Source organism: Diospyros lotus, chromosome 15 (assembly GCF_014633365.1).
Source record: "Diospyros lotus cultivar Yz01 chromosome 15, ASM1463336v1, whole genome shotgun sequence".
Lineage (NCBI taxonomy): Eukaryota > Viridiplantae > Streptophyta > Magnoliopsida > Ericales > Ebenaceae > Diospyros > Diospyros lotus.
The window spans coordinates 33,012,164-33,036,868 of record NC_068352.1 but is presented as its reverse complement, the minus strand read 5'-3'; the positions used below and the strand labels follow the sequence as shown (position 1 = coordinate 33,036,868).

General features: G+C 35.3%; 2 protein-coding genes across 2 annotated transcripts; both read left to right on the top strand.

The window, feature by feature from the left end:
• Positions 1 to 456: 456 nt before the first annotated feature.
• On the top strand, positions 457 to 7,147 carry LOC127791326 (probable beta-1,3-galactosyltransferase 14). Its single transcript, XM_052321123.1, has 7 exons — positions 457 to 974; positions 4,625 to 4,777; positions 4,859 to 4,941; positions 5,058 to 5,157; positions 5,889 to 6,002; positions 6,256 to 6,398; positions 6,723 to 7,147. Exons 1-7 carry the CDS (start codon positions 625 to 627, stop codon positions 6,806 to 6,808), a joined length of 1,029 nt encoding a protein of 342 aa, XP_052177083.1. The 5' UTR covers positions 457 to 624; the 3' UTR covers positions 6,809 to 7,147.
• Positions 7,148 to 18,993: 11,846 nt separating this feature from the next.
• Positions 18,994 to 23,337, top strand: LOC127792455 (TPR repeat-containing thioredoxin TTL1). The gene is made up of 7 exons (XM_052322943.1): positions 18,994 to 20,243; positions 20,921 to 21,116; positions 21,213 to 21,397; positions 21,478 to 21,811; positions 21,999 to 22,203; positions 22,282 to 22,388; positions 22,483 to 23,337. The coding sequence occupies exons 1-7, from the start codon at positions 19,438 to 19,440 to the stop codon at positions 22,633 to 22,635; spliced, it is 1,986 nt and encodes a 661-aa protein (XP_052178903.1). The 5' UTR covers positions 18,994 to 19,437; the 3' UTR covers positions 22,636 to 23,337.
• Positions 23,338 to 24,705: the final 1,368 nt, after the last annotated feature.

Sequence of the window (24,705 nt, the reverse complement as noted above, 5' to 3'; positions counted from 1 at the left end):
ATTCAACTTCTATTAGTTGAACTCAATGTTATTTTTATATGGTTCATACAACTTAAATCGAGATGATCAAATTTAAAAAAATTTGAACAACTTTTTGTGTCCCGACTCACTTAGTCCATATAAATGATGCAACCCTCACAAGTAGACTAATAGACTCATGGTGTTTATTAAACATTTATTACTCATTTATTTTATTAACTTGAGCTTTGATATTTATATTGAGAAAATTAATTTTACCATTTTTCTTACAGACTCGTATTGAGATAAAATTGTGATGATCAACCCAAATATCATTGTCAACCACTAACAACTCTTTTTGTATAATAGAAACCAATTTTTTTAAAAAAGAATTAATTTAATTTAGTAAAATTAAAAAATTATAGAACTTAGATGCATCAAAGTTGAAAAAAATAAAAAGAAAAAGAAAACTAAGCTACAGTGACAACCAGAAAACGAGAGCCCAGCTGAGACCACCAACCGCAGGAGAGATCGAGAAGCAAGCAAAGGCAGCCTATCTCCCTCTTCTCTGTTCAATGCTCTGTTCCACAAAACCAAATCGCAGAAACTACAAAGGCCCTAGCTTCCTAGGGTTTTGCTTTGAATGCCCAACACTCTGAGCTCGAAATGCCTTCGTCTCCCAAGTACGCCTACCCTCGATCTTCCTCCTCCTACTCTCGTAGATTGACGGTCCTGCTCCTCTGTTTCCTCATCGGACTCGCCGGGTTCGTCTTCGGCTTCCTCGCGATTCCTAGTCGCAGTGCGGCGTACAAATGCAGAAGTAAGCCGAGGTCGGTGTCCGTGGTTTGGGAGAGGGGCGGCGGTGGCGGTGGTCGGGATGGAATGGTGTCCGATGAGCATCAGACGAGGCACAAGGTTATGGGATTCGTCGGAATTCAGACTGGGTTCGGATCGGCGGGACGGCGGCGATCGTTGCGGCGGACTTGGATGCCCTCCGATCAGCAAGGGCTTCAGCGGTACTGCTATTCTTTCTTCAGTTAGATTATTGCGTTCGTATTTGTGGTGATTGGTATTTGATGTTCTTGGTTATTGAAAATCTCGGATGTCTTTCTGAAATGATAAGGATACTGTAACTGTGGTTATGTTGATCATGGGCCATTGTTGAAGAATTTGGTGATTTGCTGCCTTCGTTATGGGATAAAACTGAATCAACTTAACGCATTAGAGTAAAATAGGGAACAAAGATTATAAAATGTTATACTTGAAGAGGGGAAGGTGGGGCTATTGGAGAGCGAATTGTGAATAGGCACTTGGATACAACTTTCAATGTTGAAGATCGTTTTACGTTATAGCCTCTTTTTCTTTCTTTTTCTTATTTTTTTTTTTTTCCCTACGTTACATTATAGCCTTTATTTATGGCCTTTTCCCGCAGGGAGCATAGTTGTTAAAGGCTCAAGACACAAGAGTGCTTGGAGTCTAGGAACAAGCCTCTTCGATGTGAGGCGCACATTTAAAAGATCTGATAAAAAGTACTCATACATCATTATTTTCAATTTATACCCATAAAGAGATAAATGTAAACTTGAAAAATCACAAACAACAAATAACCAACAGTATCTAACTAAATAACATGGCGTTTTCTTAATTGTCTGTTAATTTTTTTGAGCTATTACTGGGTTTTTTTTTTTTTTTTTTCTGTAAATGAGAGTTATTACTGGTTAGATTTTACAAAGTCCATCAAGAAAATAAAAAAATTACATAGGAGCAAAAGGCACGTACCTTGCACCTCTAGATGAGGCGCGCCATAGCACCTAGGTACGTGCTTCATAAAGTGAGTGCCCTCAGCTGAGCCTTGAGCCTAGGCATGCCTTTGACAACTATATCGCCGGGGGGGGGGGAACTCTTTTACTTTCTCAGATTAACGAACAAACTGGAGGTAGAACTGATGAACGTTACTGTAAAGAAAGAAGGAATATTTATGGAGATTTACATTATAGCCTTTATAGGTTTTTTCAGCAGGAAAAAATAGTAGTGGTCCTTTTACTTTGTCAGATTAAGGAAGTCATAGAGGCTCTTTTGTGTTGATCAGTTCTTTCCACACGTTAGTTTGTTGGTGTTTCCCATGGGGGTTATTAATGAATAAACATGGTTAAAAATCTATAAGAGAAAAAAAAAAATGCTGGCAATGGACTGACTTCCCATTAAGCGAGTGAAAGTTAAGACATCAATTAAAGAAATGAACTTAACTGGAAAAAATTAAGGAAATATAAAGAGAAAAAGAATTGTGGTTTTTCCGCCCCCACAGGGGGCCTGTTAATTGATAAATATGGTTAAAAATCTACTAAAAAATGCTGATGACCAGCCGACTCTAGGCTAATTAATGTGAAGTCAACAATTAAGGGATGTGGCTTTGGCACCAATGGAGAAGGATAGGGTAATACCTTCTTCTTCTTTTTTTTTATAAATTGGAGGTCAGGTAATACTTAAGTTGCAAATAATGCATTTTGTAACAACCATGAAGACACTATTAGGATGTACATACATGAAAAGGGCTGCAGCCCAAGATCAAGATGACAATTATTGGCAACCAATAATGGCAGTATGGCACTTTTTTTTTTGTAGTAACTTGGGAGATGACATTCCAAGCTATCAACTATGGTAGCTCAACACAAAAATAGGTAGACAAAACGGAAGCTGAAATAGCAAGGTCTTTACTTTGGTAAAATTGGAGGAAATGAAAACAACACCACCACCAATCACAAGCCATAATCTCACCAGGTGGGGTCAACTACATGAGTTTAAGCAGCTCACCAATTATCTCTATCTATGGTCAGATCTTTTGTAACATTTTATAACTCATATCATATATAAGAGTTTTCCACCAAGTTTTTTGTGATCTTCCTCTACCTTTTTTGTTATAGACTTCTTTCATTCCATTCACTTTCCTCATAAGAGCCTCTATTAATAATAGCTACTCCAACTTTATTACAAATTATCTCATTTTTAGTTCTTTCTTTTTTTTTTTTTTTTGTATGGCCACACATTTATCATAAAACCTCCATTTATGTTATATTCTTGCACATGTTGGTGCTTTATTGCTCAATATTTCTTGTCATACAACAAAGTTAATCGTATAGTCATCTTACAAAGTTTTCCTTTTAGCTCTAATAGAATTTTATAATCACATAAAACTTCTGATGTACTTTTTAATTTTAACCATCATGACTTAATTCTATAGGTAACATCCCATTAATTTCTCTAGCTTTGCGAAGAATTGACTCAAGATCTCTAAATTATCTTTTTCTTAGGATAACTTGATCGCCAAGTTTTACCAAAATATTACCATTCTTATATTTTTACTAAATTTATAATCTATATATCTGTTTTCCAATCTACTCAACTTAGTAGTCATGCCTTCTTTTGCTTCCACTAAGATAATGGCATCCACAATAGCATATATCAAGCACCTCTGTCTGGGGATGTGTTTAGTGTGTTCATCCATTACTAGGATAAGCAGATAAGGGCTTAACGCAAATCCTTGGTATAATCTAATTAACCTTGAAGTCTCAGTATCTCATTCACATATTCTACCACATGTTTTAGCTCTATGATACAAGTCTTTGATAGGTTGTGTACAAGTAGCTTAGACTCATTTCTTCTCTAAGATTCTCCATAAGTCTTCTTTAGAGATTTGATCATAATTAGAGATTTGATCTTAATATTTTTCTAAATCAATAAATACCATAAGTACTCTTGTTAAACTATTGGACATGAAACCAAATTGATTTTCAGACACCTTAGTTTCTCTTCTTAACCTTTGCCCAATCTCTAATAATGATAATAATTAAACTTCGCTCAACCACTCTAGCCCAGAATTTCAAAATGTGGCTCATTAACTCGATTCCTCTATAATTTTCACAATTTCAACTATCTCCCTTCTTTGTTCTTATAAATAGGCACTAGAGTGCTCCTTCTCCATTTATCATACATCATCTTTGATTTCAGAAACACATTGAATAACTTTGTTGGCCATAAAATAGAAAATATCATCTTCTCCCATGCAGTTCCTTGCTTCTATTTGGGTATCATCCAGTCCAACTGCTTTACCATTATTCTTCTTTTTTGTGACTTGGTTTTACTTTAGTTGGACAAATGCGTCTATAGAACAAGGATAAATTATTTAGTGTCACCTGTTTGATCATTGTTTGTACCATAGAAATATTTATATTTGGTATATGTCTAAAGTATGTACACTGACATGTATATGCTTGTTTAGTTAGTCATCTGCATATTAGAAATGCACTCAAAAGCACATAATTCATAAGTTTCTGAAGATGGAAACCCTTGTCTTTTTCTTTCTGGAGTTCCTAGAACCAGTCACATGGCAGTTATCGAAATATGGGATCATAAATTGTGATTGGATCCTATGTTTAAAGGAGAGGAATTGAGCTTTGGATTCAACTCTTACTTAGTCATAACCCCTGGATACTGAATAACTATGCTCATGGAGCAATAGCTGCAAGCAATGGCAGCTGTGTTAAAGTTTTGATTTTGCATTTATTTGTGTTGCAACCTCTGGAGCACAGACTTGGGCAATTATTTTCTTAATGATTGCATGGCTTCTTTTATTCTAGCCTATCTGTTGAAATATGATTATGTCTCACAGCTTGGAGGAAGCCACAGGCTTGGCTTTCCGATTTGTTATTGGTAGAACCCCTGACAAATCAAAAATGTCACAGCTCAGAAAGGAGGTGGAAGAATATGATGACTTCATGCTGTTAGACATTGAGGAGGAGTACAGTAAGCTTCCTTACAAAACGTTAGTGCTGGTCATAGAGTTTCTATCATTTTTAAGTTTCAATATTTTGTTATTTTTGAATAGAACTGGCACATGCAACAGGTTGGCTTTCTTCAAAGCTGCATATGCACTTTTTGATGCTGAGTTTTATGTTAAAGCTGATGATGATATATATTTGAGGCCAGGTGATTAATTATTATATGGCATTTTTTGTTGTTCCATACTCTATATTATTTAGCTTCTAGACTCCCTGTCTTTTCCATGTGCTACTAAAGAAAGGTCTTCTATCTTTTACTGCCAGATCGCCTTTCACTACTTTTGGCAAAAGAACGTTCACACTCTCAAACTTACCTTGGATGCATGAAAAAGGGTCCTGTTTTTACTGACCCCAAGCTCAAATGGTCAGTCCTACAATTTTGGTTTATATGTTGTCATTCCCATGAATATTGGACTTTTTGTTTTGCCATTTGTTTTACTCCACCCTGAAAAATTTTCTAGTGATTATATACTTGAGACTTGAGATACTGATGGACTATAATGTTGGTGAAACACGGTGTGAATGACCTCACATTTTAGTTCAGTGGCTGCAATTACTACAAATCTATTATGCAAGATTGATAGATGTTACAGAGAGGTTGTGTAAAGGAGAAAAGTAATTCAAATGGAACAGAATGAGCTTCCATCTCTACATATTTTTAGTGGATGTAATTGACGAGTCTTCGTAATTGACTTTTTGAGGGTCAAAATCCTTAGAAGTAATGCTGTTTTGGCAACCATGGTAAACCCAATTCTTAGCTTCATGTACAGAAGCATGCTAAGTGTTAGGGAGAAAGTATGTAAAGGTGCTTTGCGTTTTTATCCTTGATCTAGTCGGTCATTGATAGGGATTATCTACCCATCCTATCAACATAATTTCTTTGATTTTTGCTCTGGATCGCTTTTGTAGGCATAAGTTCTCAATGCTAGGAAAGCTTATTTTCTTGAAATTCAGGAATATTACGGGCAATCTTTTTGGAAGTGTTTTAAGAATTCATTCGAACTACATTTTTTTGGAAGTTGGAACTGGATTTCTTCTGAATTAGAATTTTCTGCTTGTTATATTTTGGTGATCTGATCAGTTTAATCCATGCAGGTATGAACCGCTATCTTATTTGCTCGGAAAGGAGTACTTTCTCCATGCTTATGGTCCCATATATGCCCTATCTGCTGATGTTGTCACAAGCTTGGTTGCTTTAAGAAACGACAGGCAAGCTCACTTTCTTTCTTGCTGTTACTATCATTATTATTTGTTTGTTTGAAGTTATTTTTGTCAGAACCTGTTCTTAAGCTGGAATCCATGGTTCATTAAATGTATTTATATTTGAGATTTGTGGACGTTGTTGTGGTTGGTTTGCATCAATGACATTTTATCATTAAGTTTACAACTGGTAGTAGATATCCATGCTATTTGAAGTACTTTTCTAGATGACTAATACTTCAAAAGTTGCTTGAATTTACAGTTTCCGGATGTTTAGCAATGAGGATGTTACAATTGGTGCTTGGATGCTTGCGATGAATGTCAACCACGAGAACAATCGACTACTATGCCAGCCAGAATGTACTCCATCATCTATCGCTGTTTGGGATATTCCCAAGTGTTCAGGTTGGTATTTGTTCTCATGGCTTCTATGGGACTGCACCGGCCTTATTTATTCTATAGCTGCATGAATCTACATGTTTGTTGCCTGATGTTGCTTATGTTGATGAGGGCGCACGAGCCTTAGTGGCAATGGTAAAGTTGCTGCTTTATGACTAAAAAGGTCATAGGTTCGAGCTGTGAAAACACTCTCTTTGCAAAAAAGCAAGAGAACAAGGCTGTGGACGAGTACAATCCTCGCAAATCGGGGAGTCATGTGCACTAGGGATGCCCCATGTTACTTACATTGAGGTGTATTCTTATGCAGCTTTTTCTGTAACTATCTTTCAGGGCTTTGTAACCCGGAGAAGAAGTTATTGGAACTCCATCAGACAGAAAGCTGCTCAAAGAGTCCAACTCTAGAATCTGAGGATTAACATTCTTGCTACCACTTGCTCAAATTTTGCTTGAATAGAGCAGGGATTTATTGTTCGCTTGGGTTGGATCAACACTCAGCTGTAGATTCATCAACTTCCAGCCATCAAGGAGGAATCTGTACAAGAATTTCTTACACCTTCCATCATTCTCTTTCTAATTTCATGTACTTTTTGTAGCATGATTTACTACGATCCTTCTAATAGAGTAAGAACTATGTTTTCCAGATGCATCGTTGTTTCAGAGTTACAGATTTAAGGAATACCATGATCTCCCATGTCAATGATCATCTCCTGTATGTATTTCCCTGATTTTTACTCCATTAATCCTGTCTTGGACTTTGTCTACGTCCACAAGTATATATGGCCTTGAATAAATTATATTCAGGTTCTGCTCTGTTTGTGTGGGGATTATCTTCAAAGATCATCATATGGGCTCAAGACCCCATTGGCTTTCTAGTTTCTCTAGTAGTAGACTAGCATGTTGAAATTTTTAGTCTCAGAATCCCCAAGAGTTATAGCCTGAAGATACCATGCCATAGTTAGTGACATCTCTGTGATTAAAGTTTAAACTTTTATTTTGAAGTGTTGATGCATAAATTTTTAAAGAAGCTTGCCCAATACATCTCTTTTGTACTTCCTGACAACTAAGAGGGCCTATATTTCATCCTTAAAAGCAAATGCTTTTAAGTGGTTGACATTTGTCAATGGTTACCAAAAAGTCCTCTGACTACTCAATGCTTAGCCACTCATCTCATACGACCAAGGGAGTAATGATAGTGCTGCCAATAACTAATCCAAACACAAACCAACCTACCTACCTAGAAAATAAAAAGCACCACCAGATGGTCCCATCCAAATGTAGAATTCACTTCTTACTGATTGAATAATCAGAGTTGGATCCTAATTCTTTCCTCTTTGCTCGTGACTTTCCTTTTTTTGTTAGACACACATTTTCTTCTAATTAATGATGGGCAATGAGAGAACATATATTCCCATAAATAAAGATATTTAAAAAATTAAAGCTTGTGGCCTCCAAAGTGTTTAAGCGAGAGTTTAAACGTGATATTGACATTGATGGTTCATTCAGAATTGTTTACAATGGTCCAAATAACTCTTGTCCGTAATGTGACATGAAATCTAACCTTGTAAACCAAGTTCATTAAAAGGCTTGTGGCGTTGATGATGGTTGTTATTTTTGCCCAGTATATATAGGCAATGATGCATGATGGATTGGGATTAAAGCTAACTCAACCTTGGAAAGGATAGAGTTTAAAGGAAGTTAGCGAGCAGAAACAAAAGACAGTTTAGCAAACCATTCAAATATGGGTGGTGGTGGTGAAGGAAGAAGAAAGTGCCTGCCCGCTTGGTGGTGGTGGGTCGCCAATTTGAGTGATCGTTGGCCGAAGTCCAATATGATTTGGCAGCTGGGCTTACACTTTAAGCTTCCAGAGCCATCATGTTTCATCATATTCATATTCATATGTGATTTCCATAATCATCCTCCTAATCATGCAAACAAGATTCATGTTGAAACATGATGGCTCACACTTTGAGATTATGTTCTCTTTTTAGTTGGACCATCACGACTCACGCATAATCTCAAATTCATCATTCTTATAAGAGTGAAAATAGTTATTTATGCCTTAAAGATAATATATTATTTCTATCTCATATGTAATTAAGAGTGACAAGTCTTTTATCATGTTGTAAAAATTATCAATTACGTTATTAGTTTTTTAAGACTTTTTAAATAAAGTAAAATTAAAATTTCCATCTATTCTTTAGAAACTTTGATGTACGTGATACTTTACAAGAAATCACGAGAAATTAAGGATCAGATTAATAAAGAATGGAATTATTGATGAAATAGAACCTTATTAAGATGGCATGTATAAAGAGTTGAAATTCGAATTTATAAAGCTTTTATTTTTTTTCACCCATAATATCTTTAATTCTTGAGTTTTTTGGTCAATTAGTTCAACTTAATCATGAGTCATTTTAAACTCCCAAAAATATATATAATTTAAATTCAAATATATATATATACACACATACTTAGTTTATGAATCAAACTGGATGGAAAACCGAAAATTGCCACTTCCTAAACCTAATACTCAACCAAAATAATTCGATTTAAACTAAACTAATGTTTTCGATCTAATCTAATCTAAACTAAAATTTTTACTCTTTAAGAATAACCACATTTTTATTTTAACAATCAACATCTTAGAGAGAGAGAGAGAGAGAGAGAGCGCTTTGGTTCTGCTGTTTATCAGAACCCACCATCTTCTTCTTCTTGGAACTCTCTCTCTCTCTCTCTCTCTCTCTCTCTCTCTCTCTCTCTCTCTCTATATATATATATATATATATGGGGAATCCAAGGCAAGGCACCCTGTGAAGCAGACAATTAGGATAGTGAAACCATTTTAGCCAGTTTACATGCATGTGGCCTCAGCCAGCCAGATCACATGGACCCACTAGGGGAGGGAAATGAGACATTTGCAATTCTTGGCCTAAAGAATATTTTTATCCATAACTTTTATATATTTTTTTTCTTGTGGAACTCTACAACAAATTTGTTGTGATTCTAAATATGTCACTATATAATATAAAAATATCCATTTAAACACTTAATTAGTAAGTGATATTCATGTACCTTAACGTAATAGTTTTATGATATTTTCTTAATTCTCTCCCCTTTCTCGAGTTGTGTTTGCATCTTCTCCATCATTTTCTTTTTCTCTTCTATGTTAACTCGGCTCATCCCCTCTCTCTTTCTTTCCAAAAAATGTCAATTATAAAAGAGGAAAGGATGATGAATTATTGATGGGGAAACAAGACATTGCAATTCTTTGATGAAAGCCATCTTTCCATTGAAAGGGACTGATCGAGTTGCCAGCCACAGCCCCAATCCTTTTCTCCATCAATTCTATTAAATTTTGGGACTTAAATCTTAATGTCATTTTGAACTCATAAATAATACTTAACAAATAAATGATGTTAAAAAATTAAAAAAGAAAACTCGACATAAACATAAAAAATATAGTTATAAAATGTTACAAACTACAGATAAAAATAACTATTATTGAACTAGAACAATAATAATCGGACAATCACAAACTACGTACATGCATGTTTAGTGATGGAGATCTCTCTTCAAGTGCCATGTGGTCATCGCATGCCCCTCTAGCTCCATGACAAAACCCTTTATCCACTTTTTTAACACATTCCTCCCACAGAGGAAGGGTCCAAATTTCATGTGGCAGCATGGCCCAAAGAATTTGAAGGCAAAAGTTTGAAAGCCTATAAGTTTATTGAGAGCCATTTGAACATAGACTTCAACTTGGTAAGCCTAATGAAAACCAATCACAACCTAAAACCCTTACATATGTGTTGGAAACAATGACGGATCTAGAAATAAATTTAGGGGAGGGTTGACTCCAGATTCATGAGTATTTTAGCTCTTCTCCCTTTTAAATGGGTTAAATGTGTCTTACAAATCTGGAAAATAACTAAATTTGAGGACTGTAGTCCGTGCCTCTCCCCTAAATCTGCTTCTGGTTAAAAATGTTATTTGAATTCTCATTTGTTGTTTTTTTTATATTTATGTATTAATATATTATATATATAGATACCAATTAATATTATTCTATAAAGAAATGTTATATTTATAAATAAATTTAACAAACAACTCTCATGAACCAAGTTTGTTAAATTTATTTGTCAAACAAATATTTTCCTATCTTATTTATATATATGTATATATATATATATGCACACAACATGTGGTGGTGAACATGTGGCATATGAGGCATGATTATGTCGGGTAAGTAAAGATATTTTATATCCTTAAAACTCTCTCATGTGGCAGCTCTGACCATTTGGGTTTTTGAGTTTTTCTTTGTTTTCATTATTCTCTCAGAGTAGAAAACAAACAACTTTGAAAATAGTGTTTTAACTTTGATTTCTTGAATATCGATTCGATAAACATAAACATAATTTATTTTTATTTTTAATACAATCGCCAGAACAAAAGAAAGTACTTCGAAATATATTCAAACTATGAGAAAAGGGCTCAAAAATATTTTTATTTTTTTTTATGTTTCTTGACATTTCAAAGTAAGAAACATTTCGAAAACTCTAAAATAACACCGTTTTGATATTTTCATACATCAAAGTTTTCAAAAGTTAGTTATATACAAGTCATCTTCATCCTGAAATAATCTTCTTATTTATTGAAAGAGTCATCTTCATCTGAAATTTTTTTTTAAATGATTTAAGAATTACGAGTCGAGTACCAACAAGGGTCTTTCTCATAAATTACGAAAGAAATCAAGTTGAAGATCATACTTGCTTGACCTATCTTGAATTACATTATATAAATGGTAATTACCTTGGAAGGTGCGCGCGCTCTCTTATAAACCTATTCGTTACTCAATTTTGTTATTAATTTTCTCTATATCGAGTGCTAACTTGACCATAAAAGTATCTTTTTAAAGACAATAGCCTCATATATGCAGGAGTCCAACACAAGTGTTATGGATCCCAATTCCTTGTAGCATCAAGAATGATGGTGATCTTGTATTCATTTAATTAACTTTTATTTTAGATCATAAAATTAGGTTGATTTGTTCAATAAATCTTTTACTCACGTATTATTTTTTTAATTTTTATGTGATTTGACGATGTCTCGATTATATCAATCATAAGTTTAGGGCGAAAACCTATGATGCTAGATGAAGGTTTTAGTAAATCCAATGATAAAACTATTTTCTCAATTAACAAACAAAATTTTTACTTGAAAAAGAGTTCCATTTAAAGAGTGGGCTTCTCTTAGGGTTTGTTTGGTATTAAATTTTAAAAAGTATCGTTTGATAAATTATTATTGTACTTTTAAAGCACTTGTTATATTACTTTTAAACAAAAGCAAGCGACCCCCCCCCCCCCCCCCCCCTTTTTTTTTTTGGTAGAAAACACAATTGTTTTTAGTAAAACCCACAATCATTAATAGGCTATTTACTTTTTATAATAATTTTATTTCTTTGTAATTATGCTACTTTATGAAATAACTATTTAATATCTTAGTATCAATTTTAGTCATTTTACTAATTTATAACATAATAAAATGTTAACCAAACACATGTGACAAACTTTTAACATTAGTAAGCACAACACAAAATTTAATTACCAAACACTATTTTATTAATGTTACTTTCATAGCACTATATAATAGAATGCACCACCTAGATTGCATGGAAATGAAAACGGAAAACAAATATGATAGAAATAGAAACGAAAAATAATATTTAAAAAAATAAAACACGAAAACACGTAAATAAAAAAATATAAAGACATTTTCGTGCATCATACGCATCGCTACACAACAACAATACCAAAAATGCCTTTGATGGTTAATAATGGGGGAGCGAGGACATTGTTTGTTTAACTAGTCCTGCATGCTCATTGACCTCCAAATAACATTACAATTTCTTTCTTCACACTCAATATGTTTGCTCTAGATCAAAGTTGCCAAAGTGATTGTCTAGATTGAAGTAGGGATGGAGCTATAATGATATGTTAGTGTGTTAAATTTTTTATTTTGATGCTTAGTTCAAAACATATGTTCTTAATTAGTGTGTTAATTGAGTAATCTTATACATTAATCGATTGATTATCATGCATTTTGTATTTAGTACACCTCATTAATAATCGAGTATCTAAGATTACTCAATTTGTAAGAAAAATCACTCAATTTTGGCTCCACTTTTTTTTTTTTTTTAGCACTAACTTAAAAGAAAAGTCTATCTTGTGGTGATGTTAATTAATTGAATTGATGTGGGCTCAACTCTTTATAGTTAGGGCTTGTTTGATAGTCAATTTTTTCTATAGAAAAGGCAAAATTTTCACCTAATTTCCAACTTGTGCATTGTTTGATAGCTATTTTTTTTTCAAGGAAATTATTTTCCTTGCAATGGTCACGTGAAAGCATTTTTCTTTAAATCATGAAAATCAAATTCCTTGAGAGGAAGGAGATGGAATTTTCTAGACAATTGAAAGCAGGAGTGGGTGGATGAGGGAAAAGGGCAGGTGGGTGGGGAAGAATTTGTAAATTATTTATATTTTTTATTTTTAATAATTAATAAATATAAATATATAAAAAATATTCTATATAAATTATTTCTTTGGAAAATAAAGAAAAATAATTTTGTAGTTTTATTTATTTGAGAAAATAATTTAATTAATTTAAAATACATTATTATTTTAATTTTTTTGTACAAAATTTAATATTTTTCAATACATTTTCACCATTGAATTTTATGAAAAATGACCAAATTCTATAGAAAATATTACCAATTAAACACCAAAAGATGAAAAATAACATCATTTTCTAGGTAAAAAATTATATCAATCAAACAGGTTAAACTTCTAATTTTCAGGAATTCATTTTCTTTTCACTCAAATTCTACCCTTGCAATAAAACGCACTCTTAGAGTGTGTTTGATTACACACATTTACAATGAAAAATATGTAATTATTACACATTTTATATGAAAAACAATCAAACACTCTTAACTTTTCTATGAAAAAATATGTATGGTACAAGCATTTAAAATTTTGTTCCATAGAATTCATTTTCCAAGGGGGTGGGGATGGTTTTTGTTTTTTAGGCAATATTACCTAGAATTAAATTCTAGGTAATACAATTAAATACACCTTTAGTATTTTTAAATTCTTATTAATAGTTAGTCTCTAAATTTTAATAAAAATAAAAGGATTAGCATTAGTTAGTTGACAATAAATATAAAATTTGTGACGTCAAACAAAATGAATTTCAGATAAATAAAATATTTATCTTTCTCATAACATTTTAACTATTTTTATTTTTTAAGCATAATGGTGTAAGAATTAGTTGTTGCTCGCATGATAATTGAGGTATATATTTTATCATATATAGTTATATTTATTTAATGAAATAATTAAAGAATTTAATAAGAAAGTTGATTACTAAAATTTTATTTAATTTAGAAGATATACACAACTCTTGATAAACCTGGATGGGAGACTACATCTACACTTATAAATAGGAGTTCTCATCTTTCTACCCTAATTACAGAAAAAACTAATTATTGTTCTATTTTCGTCCATCGTCAAGATTAGGGGTTAAGAGAGAGAAATCAAATTCTTCAATTCTCTTAATCAAATGGCAACATAATTGAAGTCTTAATGGATTAAGTTTTTTTTTTTTTTTTTAAATATATGAAGTTTTAAGATTTATGAATATATGAAGTTTCAAGATTTATTGTTTCTAACCTATCATATTTATGTGACACATTAAAAAAAGAAGTTTTTTTTTTTTTTTACATTGGAAGAAACCTCTAAAAAATATAATGACGAGAGAGTTTGACACTTATAGGGGTTAATTACATCAATAATAACTCAACTTTGCATTCTATTACTGTTTAGTCACTGAACTTTGAAATGTTACCTGTTAGTTACTGATATTTCAAAACTATTACTGTTTAGTTATTAAACTTTAAAATATTACTTATTAGTCACTGATATTTCAAAACTGTTACTATTTAGTTACTGAATTTTAAAGTATTACATGTTAGTCACTAATATTTCAAAACAGTTTTTCATCCGTCACTCGTGAACTTAAAGTTCAATGACTAACAAGTAACAAGTGAAAAAATGATTTTGAAATATTAATAACTAGCAGGTAATATTTTAAAGTTCAGTAACTAAGCAGTAACAATTTTAAAATATCAGTGACTAATAGGTAACATTTCAAAGTTCAATGACCAAACTATAATAGAATGTAAAGTTGAGTTATTATTAATGTAATTAACTCCACTTATAGGAGTCCGTAATCATTTTCGATTTTTTTAAGCCTTTATTGATTATAGAAATGTTATTCAAACATTTACTTAGGAAACACTTACCATACACATATATCAATATATTATATTAATACATATATAAATATCACTAAAAACGTCAGAAGTAGGTATCCAAACAGTAGTTTACTGCTGTGCTCAGTACATTTTTACAGCACAAAAGAGTAAAATATTAGTTATTTTGATTTTTGTAAAAAATTAAACACAATATTATGTATAATGTAACACACCACACCACGGACGGTATAACACATGGATGAGAGACAAAAGCACCGACAGCCGTTGTGAAGGTTTGACTAATACAAGTGAAAAGTGGAGGGTCTTTCGGCATTTGACCCGTTATGTCTCCTCCTCTATTTGTCACTTTTCTAGTTGGGCCTTCAATTTTACGGCCCAGCCCATGGGATCCGCGGCCCAATTCAACTGGTCCCCACTTGATCTAGTACTTCCGTTGTACTTGTGGTTGCATCACAGGTTAACATCATGATTGGGCTAAATTCATATTTTTATTTACATATTTTTTTATGATTATTTAAATTTTTTATTATTTTAATTACATAATTAAAATTGATTTAATTTTTATATTTTTATCCTTTTTTATCTCATGTGACAATTAAATTTTTTTACTATTTTGATTATACAACTATACTTATAGTTTTAAGTTAATTTAATTTTTATATTTTTATAGATAAAAAAAATTAAAATAAAATAATAAAATACATATCACAATCTATTTATATTAAAATATAAGAATTAAATAAATTTAAGAATACATATCTATAAGTATAATTAAAATAATAAAATATTTATATTATTACATAAAAAATTAAATTAATTTAAAAATATAATTAAAACACTAAAAAGTTTAATCCACGTAAAGTAGGGATAAGAATTTAAATTATAAAAATAGTTTTTTTTTTTTTTTAATGTGTATACAAGTTTGACTTTACTTGACCCTCGCTTGGACAGGGAGTGTGTATATGGACGAGGATGCACGAGCAGACACTGGATTATTTCTCGCAGGAGGATGGTTGGTGCTGACCTGGCAGGGGATGGGGATCTGGTGGTCATGAGCCAAACACCGCACACTACCGCCCACTGTATGGCGGACTCTCTCTCCTGTCACCATCCGGTTCTGTCCGGTCCCTTCTCGTCGACGGAATCCTCTTTTTTCATCGAATATTCCGTCAAATCTAGTGACGCCTTACGCTCGCCGTCAAGTGCTTAGCTGGAGGCCACTGTGGGTTTCTCTGAACGGGCCAGCTGGCAAGCCACTCTCAAGCACATGGCCAGCTGCTCGCTGTCCATACAGTTTGATCCACCCTTTTACCTTTCTGCCCCTAAGCCCGTCCCAAATTTGCACCTTTGCCACCGCTTTCCGGTGGTCCCTCGAAACGTTGACATTTCCCTAGTTAGTTTTCTCCCTTTCTTGATTTGTCAAATTTACCCGCCTTTGAAACCTTTCAGTAAATCAAAGAAAATTAGGGGTAAAAGAGAAAATATAATTTTTATAAAACACTAAAGTTGCGTTCTTTTAATTTTTTAATTTTTAATTTTAAATTTTGAATTTATTTTAAACCCTATTTTACAAGGTTCTTAAATATAAAAAATACCTATTTACAAAAAATTTAGCTTTTTTTAAGAATAATATCAATACCTAAAACAACGAAATTGATTTTATTAACAATATTATCAAAACTTTCTCATAAATGGCTTTAGATTCTCGTAGTTTGAATTGTTTTTTCTCTTGTAGTTTTAAAGTCTTTGTTTTTATAATTTTAGTTTTAATATTTTAAGCCATTATAAATCATTTTAACGTGACCATTAACTTAATAGAAAAAGATCACAAGCACACAAATTATTCTCTTGTCACGTCATTCATAATTCAATTTTTATGAGACATTCTACACATTAATTTTGTATGTTTATTTAATAAATATGTTTTGTAAGTTATTGTACATGTCCAGTGTTTATTTAGATAACGTTTGTTAAAATGAGCAAAATAAGAGAGTATCAAGATAAGTTTAGATTTTTGAATCAAAATATGGAATGATTAAAATAATGTTGTGAAGCATTCAAAGATTTTTATTAAGTTGTTAAATTTTTTAAAATACACTAGAGGATACAAATGTCATTTTTTTTTAATTTATAAAGACCAAGATATATTTATCTTGAGCGGGGGAGAGAAAAGTATATTTTGAAAGATCAAGATAAAAAATCATTAATAATTTTTTCAATAATGGTCAAATAAACTTAACAAACATGTTGGAAATGATAGAAGTTCGGGAATGCATCCCATATCTTGACTTTCTCACCTCATATCTTGATTAACAAATGCCTCATTAATGTATATTCAAGAAATAATGCTAATACCACGTGCGTTGGGCAGTGTGTGGGGGCCTTTAAGGTGAGAAATTTCATCTTTTGCACTAAAAAAATAGTGTTAGTAGCTTTTAAGACATAAATCAACTAATTAGATCACAATAAGGTAGGATTCGTACTATTAAGTCGTGGATTCAATTCTTTATCTTGCGCAATGAAATAAATTTTTTTTTTGTGATTTACTTATTTTGTCAAAATCAAGGACACAAGAGTGGTAATCTCAAGAAATAGTGCTAGTAGATTAAAAAAAGAAAAAAGGAAACAATATAGAATTTGCTTGAGATAATCCAAATGATGGGGTTGATGTGAAAATGTTTCAAACTATAGGGTTTAAATGAAATTTACCAAAATAGAATCACCCCGTAGAAAATCACTCTAAATCCACGGAAACGTAGATTCAGGGGACGGAGGGTATTTTGGGAACTTCACAGGGCTATAAATCTTGGGTTAGCTTCTGGCTTGCGTACGAAAGTGAAAATCTAGAAAGTACAGGAATCTAGGAGTGATCAGTACCCTGTAAAATGTTCACATACACGCAATCAAACACGCATTAATATGGAACACCGAATCACACGCCGATCCATCTCATCTCTGACCGTCCATCGTCATCACCGTCCCGGCGTCACATTTCGTTCGATCGGACGGCCCAGGTTGGTGGGTTCCGTACCGCCTGATCGAGATGGGGGGGTCTTGTTCCGGAATGAGTGCTCCGCACAGGAGATGGTGGTGCTTTATGAGGGGCATGTGAAAGACCACACCGCAATTATAACGGTCGACTCTAACATTAACGCCGGGGGGTGCAGGGCGTAACCTGCGCACTCTCTGTCTACCGTCTAGCCCTTAGATTTCTGAAGAAATACAGGTTTAATGCGCTTCTCCTCTCCCACGCGCGCCCCTTCGGCGCGTTGACTTACCTCCTGTTAACGGTTACATCTACTTGGTACAGTTTTGGGAGATTTGTGTATTAATATATCGTATATTTATATTAGATTATTATATAAAATATTATTAAAAATATCACAAGTAAATGCTTAAATAGCATTTTTATTTTATTGAATATGTAAACATTATCTTTTTTTTGTTTAAATGATGATTTTTTATTTAAAATATTTTAATTTTTTTACACATACATAGCACAAATGAATATGAGGTCAAATATTAGCAAAAGTCTATAATTATATATCATTAAGTTAAACGAATATTTATAACACTCAGTTAAATAGATAATACTCTCTTAATTTTTTATTTTTCATCTCGACTCATCGAATTTGTAATAATTATTATAAAATATATCACAGATTAACATTTGAAATGTTAAATGGGATTTCATGGGGGGTAATGGGCAATTGTAGTGTACATTTCAGGTTTTTGTCATTTACTACCAAAGAAGGTAAAATTTGAAAAATCCTTTTTCATCAGGTGCTTGACTTTTGTAATTAATTAACGTAATAACAATCAAATTCAGGGTTACTATTGAATGCAGTGGATAAGATGATGGATTAGAGAATGGTTTGTATGCCAATTGTTCTTCTTAATCTCCATTTAAGGGAATCAATTTCATATGTCAATCTTCACAAAGATCGTCTTAAGATGAAGGCAATTGTTGAATTAATGTTGGATTTGTGAAAATTTGATCAAAATGAATGGAACCCATTTCGGAAAAGATTTTGAGTTTTGGAGAAAGAGGAAAAGGGAAGAGAGATGAGGTAAAGCTGCCGTTAGAATGTGAGAAGGCGGCATGCATGGAGGTACAGGAGAGAGTGGGTTGGAATTTTCTCGGGAAAATTCTGTATAAAACATGCTCGAGAGAGAAAATTGGGGAAAGAGGCGGAGATTGGGATAGTAAAGTAATAATAAAAGAGGAAAACGGAGAGAGAGAGCAACAAAGAACCTGTCCCGTGAAGCAGCAGGTAAGAAGGAAAAGAAAAGAAAAAGAAGTAGAAAATGAAATAGAAAATCAAACAATTCTGTAAAGCTTTTGTTTTGTTTTGTTTTTCTTCATTTCTTCTTCTTCTTCTCTCTCTACCCCCCGCCCCCCTCTCTCTCTCTCTCTCTCTCATATGTAAAACCCTTTCTTCTCTCTCTCCTCCCAACATTTCTCTCACATTCATTCTTTGCTTCTGCCTTTAAATCACGAGATCCCCATCTCTTTCTCTCTTTCTTTCTCTCTCTTTTCATGTCTTCTTCAAAGGGTCTCTGTTTCTGTATCTCTCTCTCTTCTACACATTGCTGAGAGGGAGAGAGAGAGAGAGAGAGAGAGAGAACTGGAACTGTGAAATATCTACAGAGAGAGGAAGAGAAGCAAAGGTTTCAACTTTCAAGCCCTGGTTTTTGTTGTTGGGTTCAAAAATGTCGGATTCTGGAAAGCCCATTTCGGAGCAGCGATTCGACGATTTGAAAGATCGGTTCCGTGACTCGCTGAGTTGCGACAACGCCAACAAGCCGGACTTCCGAGAACTCGATCTGGGTTCGCCTGTGTCGCCCTTGCGGGCTCGACACACGGTCACAACCAGTAGTAGTTCGAGTTCTTCTGGATCGGTGTCGGGTCGAAACGGCCCCAACCCGCCGGCTAAAAGACCCGATTCCGGTGGGAACAGCCACTCCGGCGAGCTGTCAGGCTCCGGCGAGAGCTCCCCGGCCCGCGGATACAGACCGGGTCATGCCCGTTCCGACTCCGGCAGCACCGCGAACTCCCCGCCCGTCAATGTGCTTCCGACCGGTAACATATGCCCGTCGGGCCGGATTTTGAAAACTGGCATGGCGAGTCGGAGCTCCAAGACCGACGTTTTGGGCTTGGGAACGGGGAATTACGGCCACGGTAGCATAATGCGCGGCGGCGCCTCTGCGAAATTGGGCGGCGGCGACGGCGGTTTGGCTGGAGATTCGTCGAAACGGGCAATTTGGGGTTTGGATCCGGAGGAGGTGAAACGGGCCGGGAACGAGAAGTACAAGCTAGGGCATTTGGCCGAAGCGTTGAGTTTATACGATCGTGCAATCGCTATGTCGCCGGCTAACGCCACTTTCCGGTTCAACCGGGCGGTGGCTCTGACCGGTCTCGGGCGGCTGGCCGAGGCGGTGAAAGAATGTGAAGAAGCTATTAAATTGTATCCTGGCTATGTCAAAGCCCATCATCGTTTAGGATCTCTTCTTCTCCGGTGGGTGAAATAAAGTTCAAATTTTTATGCCCATACGTTACATGTTTCTGGTCACACGGCTCTCCGGCGACTCTGTTTATCTGGTCGTCGACACGCAATCACATTAATCTGGCTGCATTATCTCGCAAATTATGGGGGTTGCTTTCTGATGAATGTGAATATATCTACATTGAACACATAATCACAGTAATCTAGCTGTATCATTGCCTCACAAACAATAACACAGGCTGCCAGATCCGGTTCATGTAGATGACTGATTTAGTGTTTTCTGATGTTTTGTCTAGTCTCATCACTTCACTACATTATTTGTCTAGTCTTAATTTCTTATTTTCACAGGGTAGCCTTCTATTATCTTCCTTCGGTTGAAGGACTGCCTTTTGGTATACTATGCAAGCCAGTAGAATCATGGTTTCTGTTTTTAAGTTGGTCTTTGAGTATTTAAGGTTGCTGGGTCATCCAAAACATTTTGGTTCTTGAGTTTTGCCAAGCATTTAGAATGTTCACTTTGTGGCTTGAAGTGCATTTTGGGGTTCATATTCAACTGTGATTTGAGATTTGGAGAATGGAGATTCTTCATGTTCAGCTCGGTGTTATTGTTTTTCTTTTGGGTTATGGAAATTTCTATTTTTCGCTTGCATTTTCTTGAGCAATATATCTAATTCCTTTTATGATAACAGTCTCGGGCAGGTTGAAAATGCCGGGAGGCATCTTTGTTTTCCAGGGCATCCATCGGATTCAAATGAGTTGCAGAAGTTGCAAGCAGTAGAAATGCATTTGTGCAAGTGCACCGATGCCCGGAAGATCGCTGACTGGAGGAGTGTGTTGAGGGAAGCTGGTGCTGCTATTGTTGCTGGAGCAGATGCATCTCCTCAGGTGAGGCGACACTGAAAACTTTTGTTGTCTTAATTGCAGAAGAAGATGTAATGAAATGAGAGGCTATAATTTGATTTGTTAAAATCGAATTGGCAGCTACATACATGTAAGGCAGAAGCTTACTTGAAGCTCCATCAGTTAGAAGAGGCGAATTCGAGCCTATTGAACGGTCCCAAATGTGAATCGACCTCTCCATCTTGCTCACAGTCTAAATTCTTTGGGATGCTGTCGGAAGCATACATGTTCTTTGTCCAAGCCCAAATTGAGATGGCTTTCGGAAGGTGAGTTCAAAAACTGTCTTAATAATAAAGAACTAGGGGTTATGGGGGAAGAGTGAGGACAGATGATGGATGTGTTGCAGGTTTGAGAATGCAGTTACAGCTGCCGAGAAAGCTGGGCACATTGATGCTCGAAATATTGAAGTCTCTGTTCTGCTCAGCACTGTGAGGCTGGTGTCAAGAGCTCGTGCCCGTGGCAATGATCTCTTCAAATCTGAAAGGTTCACTGAAGCTTGCTCTGCGTATGGTGAAGGCCTTAGGATTGACCCCTCAAACTCAGTTCTCTACTGCAATAGAGCAGCTTGTTGGTCTAAGCTTGGGTTGTGGGAACGATCTGTTGATGATTGCAACCATGCCCTGCGCATCCAGCCGAACTACACCAAAGCCCTTCTTAGAAGGGCTGCCTCAAACAGCAAGGTAGAATTCGAAGGTTTTTTTTTTTTAATTTATGAAAGTTGCTGTGTCACATATAGTGGGATAAAGGCTGGATATGTTGTGTTGTTTATGAAAGTTGCTGTGTATGCCTGTACCGTCATTTCATGCATGTTTTAGCTAGGGTTTGTGACTGATATTAAGTTAATGTTTCTGTAAATGTTCATTACAGCTCGAGCGTTGGGCCGAAGCTGTTAGAGATTATGAGGTATTGAGGAGGGAGATCCCAGATGACAATGAGGTTGCGGAGTCCTTGTTTCATGCACAAGTTGCATTGAAGAAATCCTGCGGGGAAGAAGTTCACAACATGAAGTTTGGTGGGGAAGTGGAATTAGTATCTGGTCTCGAGCAGTTCAGGGCTGCAATTTCTTCTCCGGGTATGTGATATTGTAGTCCGCCTTCTCATTGCCTTCTATCAATTACAAGCCTTTCTAAGGTACAGTCTGAAACTACAGGGGCTTCTATTGTCCATTTTAAGGCTGCGTCGAATGTGCAATGCAAGCAGATATCTCCATTCCTTGACGTGTTATGTGAACGCTACCCATTCATCAATTTTTTCAAGGTATAAATTGCATCCATCACAAAATTGATTTCTTCACTTTGAATTGAACTAGAAAAGATCTAATTACTTAAGAGCTCATTGTGTCTGCTAAAAGGTGGATGTGGAGGAGAGCCCGGCAGTTGCAATAGCCGAGAACGTGAGGATCCTACCTACATTCAAGATCTACAAAAATGGCAGCCGAGTCAAAGAGATGGTTTGCCCGAGTCCAGAGGTGCTGGAATCATCGGTGAGGCATTACAGTTTATAGAACACAAAACTGTGCTGTACTACTACTACTACTGCTGTGTATCCTCCATTTTTCCTTGCATTTTCCCTTGTCGTGCAATCACCAGCTTTGACGGGAAACCCATGGCCGCCCTCTTCTCCTATCTAACTGCCATACCAGGATTAGGACTTATCTGTGGACATAAAACAGCCCTCTCTGCTACATAATAACGTCCATTAGGAGCCCAACATCAGTGGAACCCAGGGAGATAACTTACTTTGTTTTGAAGTTTATATTTATTCATTTGTTCTTCATTGCTCTCTGGTTCCATATCCCAACCCCTTCATTTACCCTTCCAAAGTTATTTCTTTTTCAATTCCATCTTAGGCCTGGCCTTGCTCTAATGTCTCCTTGTTCATTGAGAGAAGACGTAGTCGTCGACAAATCCGGCTGAACTGCAACTCCAGAGAGAGAGAGAGAGAGAGAGAGAGAGAGAGAGAGAGAGAGAGATGTCTGGTTGGCTTTTAGATAATGTACATGTATATATTGATGATACATACAAAACAATGGGGGGAAGCCATTAAAGGGAGATTTGGAAGCTTGGTGGGTATTTAGTTTCTGGGTTGGTGAAGGAAGGATGAATATGATGATGATGATCATCTTCATCTTCATGTTATTGATATTGTTGTTTCTTTTGCCCAATCATTTCATTAATAAAAGTTACATTTTTTCTTCTCTTGCTAATGTTGTTGTTGTCTTTATTGTTTGATCCATCCCTTCCCCACGGATGAAGTGCATGATTTCTTGTATTCTTTTTTCCCCTTTGGTCAGTGGCCATGAGATGGAGATTCTAACTTGGTTCTTCAGTTGCAGGGTTTTTAATTGAAGGTCGGTTTTCTTATTAAGAGGTGGCCTTAGTGGTTGAATTCCCATTCATCACTCTGAGCAGATTGGTCCCTTTTCACGAGATAGATAGAGAGAGAGAGAGAACCAACTCCTTATTTGTTTAAATGACACGAGATTTATGCTAATGAATCTGTCACTGAGATCTAGAAGACTTGACCATCGGTTTTAGAGTGAAGTTTGGCTCTATAGGACCTCACTCAATGAGTGGGTTGATGGGTTTTACCCAAAATCCTATTCCATTTGCACTAAGGTTTTCGTTAGAATTCAAACTTGCTCTTTTACCTAGGGAGGGTTACCCTATTCTTGTCTGTTTGATTGAGTACACAGTTTTAGCTAACTCTGGTAAGGTGTAGGTCATACAGAAGACTCCAATGGCTCCACTGTCTGCCTCTTTGTCAGGGTCTGAAGCATCCCTTTAGCGAGGGAGAGGGGGGTGGTACCCACTGCTTATTTGTTTAAATGGGGGAGATTAGAGCATCCAAACCCACTGTCTGTTAGTTTAATGGGCGAAGATTGATATGATACCTAATGTGGATTGTTCATATATTTGGAGAGAAATGGATACATCTACCCACCATCCATTTTTTATTTGTTGTTTCGATTAAGAATGGATGATTATCCATCTTAGAAGTAAATGTGGGACAAAGTCTTGTTTGGAGGTGAACAGAATAGGTCATTAATTGTGGGTGGAGTGGGCTGAGTCAAAAGCCCTCCTTCGAAGGGCTTCTACACTTTGTAATCACATGCAGGCATTTAATTATCTGCCTCCCAAACAGTCCCCACACCCATAGAAAAAAATTATGGAAAAGCCCCCAAAATAAAGGTCCAAAAGGTGTTACGTGTCGGTGCTAACCTGCGCATTGGGCCTGTCTTGTCGCTTCTCCCATTTGCATTGAATTCTCTGATTTAGGGGGGGGGTACTTGAAGTTAAAATTCGAAATTACATTTGTGCCCACATGTTTGTCTTTTTGTATTGTTACACCTTGCATTATTACTTATTGTACTTTGGGTTACTATTTTTTATTTATAATAATGCCATAAATGGTGCTGGAGTTTGTTCTTGGAGGAGCATTTCTGAAACTGGCAAAAGGGCCATGGAGGAGGACAATAATTTAAGTACAACCAATCGATGCACTAAGTAATTGGGTTATTTGTAGGAAAGAAAAAGCAGAATGCTTGTTTGGTTGTACTTTGATTGGAATTATC

Bases quoted from the DNA above. Each gene is read 5' to 3' on its own strand.
- LOC127791326 (XM_052321123.1), top strand. From the start codon at position 625: ATGCCTTCGTCTCCCAAGTACGCCTACCCTCGATCTTCCTCCTCCTAC. The intron at 4,778-4,858 runs GTTAGTGCTGGT...CACATGCAACAG, and splicing joins AGTAAGCTTCCTTACAAAAC to GTTGGCTTTCTTCAAAGCTG. The intron at 6,399-6,722 runs GTTGGTATTTGT...ACTATCTTTCAG, and splicing joins GGATATTCCCAAGTGTTCAG to GGCTTTGTAACCCGGAGAAG.
- LOC127792455 (XM_052322943.1), top strand. From the start codon at position 19,438: ATGTCGGATTCTGGAAAGCCCATTTCGGAGCAGCGATTCGACGATTTG. The intron at 20,244-20,920 runs GTGGGTGAAATA...TTATGATAACAG, and splicing joins TTAGGATCTCTTCTTCTCCG to TCTCGGGCAGGTTGAAAATG. The intron at 22,204-22,281 runs GTATGTGATATT...CTGAAACTACAG, and splicing joins GGCTGCAATTTCTTCTCCGG to GGGCTTCTATTGTCCATTTT.